The 8,852-nt window shown below is 34.5% G+C and overlaps 1 protein-coding gene across 1 annotated transcript in view; it reads left to right on the forward strand.

The window, feature by feature from the left end:
• The window catches only part of LOC146995555 (very long chain fatty acid elongase 7-like), a 46,148-nt gene extending 41,765 nt beyond the window's left edge, over positions 1-4,383 (forward strand). Inside the window, exons 7-8 of the mRNA XM_085823140.1 lie at positions 1,207-1,343; positions 4,117-4,383. Of these exons, the coding sequence (XP_085679266.1) occupies positions 1,207-1,343; positions 4,117-4,383 (404 nt within the window). The remainder of the gene's footprint in view (positions 1-1,206; positions 1,344-4,116) is intronic.
• Positions 4,384-8,852: the final 4,469 nt, after the last annotated feature.

The raw sequence follows: 8,852 nt of genomic DNA on the forward strand, positions 1-8,852 counted from the left end.
TTAAACTTTCTACCAAGCAACCTTCACGCTCGTGATTCAAGAAGCACACTTACAATCTCGCTTCCCTTCTATTTAACTAAATTTCTTCTGCTAAAATTTGAATACTCTGCGCGTTCTACTACGATTTACATACTCTGGCATTGGCAATTCTAGGGAAAAGTAAAGGCTTGACAGGAAAGATAGCTTAAAATGTTAGTTAAAATATAATGTTAAATTTAATTAAAACTATTTAAATGTTAGTTAAAATATAAACCCTACAAACTATTCTGCATAACAGGAATTCTCACTAGTCTGCATAATTACTAAACTTGTATATCAGAGAATTATTTTGATTTGTGGTAAAAAATAGGGTTAAATTTCGTTTTCCTCTACCAGCTTCTCTCAATCTGAATAAATTCTCATAGAAGAATTGTATAAAATACATATTAACAATTTTCGGAACGTGTATGCATTCACGCTAAGAACACTTTAAGTAATTTTGGATGACAAAGATTTCTCTACACTAGGGGTTCTTATCCATCCCCCTAGGGAGAATTACATAGTTTTAGCGGAAGAATGCGGTCAGCCTTTTATTTATCTGTTAAGTAGTTAGTTTTATTTTATGAATAGACAAAAAACTACTTTTATTCGAGTTTTTATATTTATTAATATTTTAAAATCGCCACGAATCGTTCGCTCCTGATCACTGTAGTTGATTTTTGTAAACTTCGATCTCAGACTTCCATAAGATTTAAAAATGTACAGAATAGCGAAAGGCTACACAGACATATTTGTGGCCGCTAAGAAAAAAGTTAATAAATTTCAAAATTATTTAAAAATTATAATTTATAATAATTTAGGGAATAAGTTTTCTATTCCTTGGCTTAAAATTCAACTTTAATCATGAAAAGTTCTTACTATTCAAATGTTGTGATTCAAATGTGTTGTGATTGAAATGCTTTGTGATTCAAATGTTCTTACTATTCAAACGTGTTGATTATTACAGTAAGCAGTTGTTAATTTCTTTATAAACTAACACTAAGACAAATCTGGGAAAGAAGGTAATAGTAAAGGACTCCAAGATGATATTATATATAACTGAAGCTTTAAAATCGTTTTTTCATCCCTGAAATAAATATTTATAGCAATTTAGTGCGTAATTTATTAAACCGTGAAAAATCATCTTTGATGTCTCGATTCTAAAATGTACTGAAACTTCTTTTTCAGGTGGTTTCCAGTGTTTCCCTATTCTCCTCAATTCCATCGTCCATGTTTTGATGTACAGTTACTATGGTCTTGCTGCCATAGGACCTCAAGTCCACAAGTATTTGTGGTGGAAACGGTACCTTACAATTATTCAGATGGTAAGACACTTGACAGTAATTTATAGTTGTTTTAAGGGGGCTCATACACCTTAAACCCCTTATGATCTTCGAATATGTAACTGTTGCAAGAATTGAGATATTTTATTTATTTAAAAAGCCATTACTTCCAACCTTTTACAGCTGACTACCTAATATAGCTGCTTTGGAAACTAGTAACCAGAAAGTTTGTGTTGCCAAAAATATTTTTGTAATTTAATCCGCTTTGTGACAAAATATTTCGCCATTTTCCACCTTGCGCGCATGATATTTTTAAAATGTCTAATGGTACATACTTGAAATTGGATGGAATTCTTTATATGGGCACTATTTTCTAACTGAACCAAAAATCTGATGAATATTTTAATACTGAAAAATTTTATGGACAAAAACATTACAATTTTTTTAATAAAATACATCTTATAAACTCAAATCGAAATAAAATAAAAATTTAACATGAAATTTTTAGAATTTTAGGTTCACAATAGTTTCCAAATGTTATAAAAGCTATATATGAAATATGGAATTAAATTATGCAACAGAAGGTTTTAAACTGTTCGCGCAAGGTGGAAACATGACCAAATATGTTGTCACATAGCGGATTAAATTATAAAAATATTTGTGGCAACATAAACTTTCTGATGACCATTTCAGAAAGCAGATATATTATGTAGTCAGCTGTAAAAAGTTGGAAGTAATTGCTTTTAAAATAAATAAGTTATCCCAATTCTTGCAACAGTCACCTATTCGAAGATCTTATGGGTTTTAAGGTGTATGAGTCCCCTTAATGGAGTTCGGTTCGATAGTCTTATTATAACTAATTCCTGTAAAGAAAATGTATACAACTTCTTACAAAGTTTAGCTAAGGTATTTAAATAATTTATATGATCATAGAATGTAAAATGCCCATGCTTATACTCTGCTTACAACAATTTTTAAATGGGGTATTAACAAACAATTTTAAACATTATTATCTTTCTTCTAATTCTTGGATATTTTTTCAAAATGACTTTCAGATCTTACAATACAATGTAATCGGGGCGACCCTTTACTGACATTTTGGTCTTATTCCTATGTAACTGTAACTGTACTCGAACCTATATGTAACTGTAACTGTACCCGTCCCTATATAACTGTGTATGCCTTCTAGCAATTTCAAGAAATTGAAAGTGTTGGAAATTTCTCAGCGACTGGGGGAAAACTATATAAGATAGGAAAGAGCATCAATTTTGCAGTTGAGTCCAGAGTTTAGCTCACAATATTGAGAGTATTGAAAGATGAGTGTGCGAGCTTTGGCGTTTGAGGCATTTTATACAGTCTTGAGTTTAATTTTCTTAGCAGTTTGAAACTGTAACTACTAACTGTGCTCTGTCATACGGAGAAGAGCTGCAGGAGTATTTTTGTGGAATGTTCCGGAGTTGTAAAATGTTTCTTGCGGTAAAATAAAATTTTATCAAATTATCATTGGTTCTGTGTGCGTTCAGTCCATTACAAATTCGCACGCACGCAAATATCTTTTCTATGATACTGATACTATGAAATTCGTTGGTACCCCAGCCCTTTTTCCTGGTAATTGCGGTACAGCATGTCTCAAGGACTTTTATACATCGCCAGATGAGTCTTCAAGACATTCTAATTTAGCATAAAATTTTATTTTAGGAAATTATAACAATTTTGTTGTCATTCCTTTCTTTCCATCAATTAGCTATTAAATTGCACGTATTTTACAGAAATTTAAATTTCAGGTCATCTATGAATAAAATTCCCAGTTCCACACTTAGGAACCCATTCTGGATATGAATGCCTGGGGTATTTACAGGATTCATTTCCAATGTGGTTAATTTACATTGGTCAACCTAAGAGAGCCTTAAATTTCACATTAAAGAACATGTGGCATATGTTAGGATTGAGGAAATAATAAAGTCTTCTGTTGCACAGCACTGTTGGTCCGAAAATCACACTTTCCAACTTTCTACAGCCAAAATTATTCAAAATACATCTTCCGCAGCTTCCAGTGGTGAATTAGATTTTCTAGAATTTTTATATCTTCTACATTAAAATAAATTTCTGTTGTAGTTAACGGCCATAATTCCAATCCATTTTTACCTTCAGCCTTTAAGGAAATTATGTTTTAGTTTCTTGTTTCATTAATAGATGGCGCCAGTAGCTCAGCTCTTGTCCACCCATTCTTAGCTTATCTTATCTGATCACCATATCTTATCTCTTTCATTCGCCCTTTAGCAGCTGAGGAAGTTGGTTCGGTCGTTAAACCATCGAAACTAGTCCTGGATAATTTGCAAATATAACACTGATTTTTGTTGTTTAACTTTTAAAATAAACATTTTTAGTTGTTAACACAAAAACACAACTATGCAAGTCCGGATTTTGAATATTCTGACTAATATATTTTTCAAATACTTTGGGATAGACTTTTAATATGTTTTGGGTTACGCATTTCCCCAAATAGATAAATAATACTTTTCAAACTCCGTCTAAATCAGCAGTTGGACATTTTGTACCCTGTGCATACTTAGTTAAAAAGTAACTGCATGCTACGTTTCGAAGATGCCGGATCATATTCCTAGGTGAAGTCTTTCTTGCAAGGGAGATAAAAAGTATGTACACTTGTGAACAAACTAATGTTTAAATACAAAACTTTATCCTTAAATTAGTACTAGCTTATAAAGTTGTACACAATTCTGCTGAAATATCAGAAATTTGCTACTGAAAACTTCCATCTGTCTCTCATTTAACTCTTTTTTTTTTCCTTCTTTAGGTTCAATTCATCCTAGTCATAATATTTGTGACAATAATAACGCCACTTTCAGGCTGTTCTGCAACTAAAACCACTACATGGGTCAATATTATACTAGCAGTGGCATTTCTTCTCCTGTTCTACAATTTTTACAAGCGTTCAATCCAATCGAAAGGAATGCAAGTTAAAAAAGGATTAAAGAAAAACAAAGCTGAAGAAGAAGAGCTCTATGAGCATGAGTCTAATGAAGGTACCCATGGCCATGAAATAAAGTTCAAGAGCAACTAGAAACTGGTGAATATTCTCCTTTCATTTGAAAGAATAATCCCATTTACAGGTAAAAAATAAATTACTAAAGTTTAAAATTATCAAAACAACGTCCGAGTGTTTGGCGCAGATTTTAGTCCAGTTAGATTCTTGACTAAAACATTACTCCAAATACAAGGTTGTTGTTTTGCTTATTCTGTGCTTTACTCTGGTGTGCTCCTCTCCTGTCTTTACTACGGTTTATTTCAAAATTCTTTTTTTCCAGCTTTTAATATAAATATATTTAAGCCAGCATATCCGATGCATTCATTGTTAGATGAGATTACGATATATAAGGTGATTCAAAAATATGCTGAAAAATGTTAGAAATACAGCAGCTAAACAAATGGGATACAGAGGAATCTCCTTCCCCGCAATCTCCTTCGAGCAATTACTCCATTTTTCTTTGGAGCCTTGCCGAACGCTGACTTGCCGAACGCGAAATTTCATATATTCATATTCTTAATTGTGTTCATTTAATTTGTCCACACCCATAACTTCAACTATATGCGGTTCACTGCAGAGCGCCGGTCGCATTGCGTTATTCCATTTAATAGTTTGTTTGAAAATTCATTCATGAAAGAAGCCAAAAATTCCTTAGAGCAGCAAAATTTGAGCTTTAGAGTTCTCATGATTCTTGGTAAAGCTCCAGAACATGATGTTAAAGCCCTTATAACACTACATCGAAATTTAGAGATTTTATACCTTCCACCGCACACCACTTCCTTAAACAACCGAAGGATCAAGGAATCATAAAAACATTCAAAGCCTATTATATCAGGCAAGTTTCATCTCTGTAAATAAAGCACTAGAACATGGAAAACATGATACACAAATGACATTTCGGAGGGACATTGCACAGAAATAATTAAATTCACATGGGAACAAATGTATTCATCATTGAAGGCTAGCGGGCCAGATGTCAGTAATTTTAAAGGATTTCAGTCAATTGAAAATGTGTCCAAGGAAATCGTACAAATTGCAAAAGCAATAAGCGGCGAAGGATTTTTACATATGCAAAAAGAAGAGATGAAAGAATTTGTTGAAAACGACGGTCATGAAATGGCGGGTAAAGAATTGGATGCTATCGTAATACCAGCAGACGGTGAAAGCAAAAAAAAAGTGAAGAAATAAAAACCCTATGACGTAAGAAGAGTTAAAAGAATTGCTGCTAAGAACTGTCTGATTTGAAGATGAAGACGGACATAAACGAAGATTAAAGATGGCACTTTATGAGAGGTATTGGAAAGCCTTGCATTCTTTTCTGAGAAACGTTTAATGAACTGCAACAGATGTTGTCCCAAGCAAAGGTCACCAACTACACTCATGTTCATAAATTAAGGATAATGCAAAATCAAGCAAAGGAAGAGTTAGAAGCAAAACAAATCTGACTTATTTGTAAAGCTTATTTATTAAACAAAAAGTAAAGGGCAAAAAAAAAAAAAAAAAAGATGCTATATGTTTGATATTATTAAAAAAATTAGCGATTTTGTCTCCCTGGAGCAAATTACAAAAATAAAGTATTTACAAAAAACCAATATTACATGGTTGGTATCATTGTTAATACATTGTATGTCTCCCAGACGATGCAATACAGTCCGTACAACGCCTAGGCATGCTGAGTATCAAATTATCGATCTGATCTTGGGGGATATTACACCACTCAGAAAGCAATGCTCTTCGAAGTTCCGGTAGACATGTAGGAGGAGGTTGGCGTGCTGCAAATCGTCGGCCAAGCATGTCCCACACGTGCTCTACTGGATTCAAGTCCGGTGAGAATGCTGGCCGGTGCATACGGGTGATATCCTCCGATTGAAGCCATTCGCTTACGATGTTTGCACGGTGAGGACGGACTTTGTCATCCATAAACACAAATTCTGTGCTCATGGCGCCCCGAAACAAAAGTACATGTCGTTCCAGAATGACGTCCCGATAGATTTGCCTTGTCGTGGTTCCAATTTGAACGTGCAGGTCAGTTCTGGAACCCAGAATAATTCCACCCCAAACGAGCACTCCTGCACCACCGTAACGGTGTCGTTCAATGATGTTTTCTTGGTGCTAACGGGTACCTGGAGCTCTCCATATGAAAGTCCGGCGAGAATCAGACCGCGAGCTAAACCTGGACTCGTCGGAAAACATCACACAAGCTCACTGTTGGGGTATCCACAATGCATGCTCTCTACTCCAGGCTAACCGCAGGCGACAGTGAGTTGCAGTAAGCGGAACGCATCTGACAGGTCTACAAGCATATAGGCCAATCTGCCCTAAGGTACTGTACACGGTCTGCCTTGAAATTGTCGTACCAGTGGCTGAAGAGAGCTGACAAGACAGGTCTGAGGCTCTGCCTGTTTCTTTTGGCCAAATACTGGTTCTCATTCGCCGTTGTAACTCTGGGGCGACCTGTGCTGTAACGACTACTCACATTACCATCATCTTGGAATTGTCGCCAAAGCCTGGAGAGGACACTCTGGGCATTTCCAGGTTCGTTTGATACTTCCAGTTGAGTAAGCCCACATTCCAGACGGCCGATAATTCTACCACGTAAAAATTCATCCAAATGCGTTCTTTGTGTCATAGCTATTCGGTTATTGCACTGAAATGCTTATAAAGCGCCTGCGAACAATTTTACTTCTTTGCCTGTATTCCATATATATCACTCTCTTACACTCTCGTCATTGTGGCGTACCATCGGTGTCATCTGGTTACTTCCAGAAATTTGCATATGATTCTTGAAGATGTATGTAGTGATTTTACAGGTGATATATTTATTTTAGAGTTCGATTTCCGCGTGACACCGAATTATCCTTAATTTATATGAGTGTATTTAAAAACAAAGTGTATCCTATACCTATTTAAGCAGTAATTGCTTTATTCGTACTTCCTTGTACGAAGTAAAGGAAGTATTGTAATCACGAAAAATTTCGGATATTGTATTCAACGAAAATATCCATTTTGGATAAAGGACTCTTTCTTCCAAAACTGGTTGTAAAATGGATTTAAAATGGATTAAGAAGATTTTTTTTCGTGACATCTGTACTTACGTGCGTACGTAACTATGTATGTGTCTCGCATAACTTAAAATCGAGTAGCCTCCGAACATTGACATCTTATATATGGTACTGCTATAACACGTAGATGCGCACCTCCCTCTTTTGTTGGAATCAGCCTCACAAAAAACATCTACATATATGTATATATATACCCACTATGTAACCCGGCTCGGTGAGCTAAGTGTTTTATTCTTAGATGCTGGTAAATTGTGCATTTTTAGTTTTAAAAGTTACTGAATTATATTGTTCTCTTGTTACGGTTAAGGATTTTATGCCTTTAGTTAATCTGCATGCAATAGTTGTAGAATTATCAACAATTTAAAAGTTGTTAAAATTCCACTAAGCCTAACGACGCTGTTTACATTTGAAACATGGTAGCATAGTGAATTCAGTTTCTGCACCAACTTCAGTACCTTTTTGCTGAGTGGGGCCAAACGTTTTGTACACCGAAAAATCTGTCTTTCTGCCAATTTTTAATCAATATTTATACTCTAATTTTAATTCAAAAAAATTTTTAACGGCTTTTAACTCAATTATGTGTTTTAGGTTTTTCTGTATTTTACAATTTTTATTGATGATGTTTTGAATTTAAGTATTTTTTCCTTCGTGCGAAATGAAAACTGAATTGATTGAATGAGAAATAATATATCTCTAATGAAATTAGGGGAAATAAGTTTAAATGAAATGCAGCGAAAAATGTGCATCATTTTATTTGCCATACAAGAAAGTCAAGAAAGTCACGTGTTGTATACATCAGAAATTTTTTTCTTTTAATTATTGTAATATTTAGATTTGTTTAAACTACACATACGTTCTTAATCTGAACTGAACCTAACCCGTTTTTTCCATAGACAGCTAATTTTGCGAAACGCGATTTTGTTATACGCGCAATGTATTAGTGACGTCACCCCCTGCGGTCAAAAAAGGTTTACTGCCCTCCCCCATAGATAAATTGCGTATTGTCGAACTTCACTTTCGTGTAGCGAAGAAAGCAAATCGAAATCCGCTGAGCAAATGATAGCAAAATGATTTTATTTGTTTCCCAACAATGTCCTGCACGATTTTAATGCGCTGTATCAGTACATGCATTACATTATAAAATATGTTATTTAGGTCTTGTCTACCTGCCTTCCACCCTGTGTCTAACCTGCTAATATAGGTTTTTCATATTTTATTTGATACACTGGAATGTTTCTCTTCCATGTATAAGTCCATACACAAGGCATTGCGTAATATATACCGATTATTCCTATGCAAATTGGGTTGTAATTACAGTTTTGTTAAAATTCTCTCCAGAAAATTATGCATGTGAATTTCTTTTCAATCTTTATTTACGTTATTATTATATAGATAGTCAGACATATGTCATTAAGAATATGAATTCATACATGGAAACTGCCG

This window comes from Stegodyphus dumicola, chromosome 9 (assembly GCF_044657685.1).
Source record: "Stegodyphus dumicola isolate Sdum_Otavi_A_Nest chromosome 9, ASM4465768v1".
Taxonomy (NCBI): Eukaryota; Metazoa; Arthropoda; class Arachnida; order Araneae; family Eresidae; genus Stegodyphus; species Stegodyphus dumicola.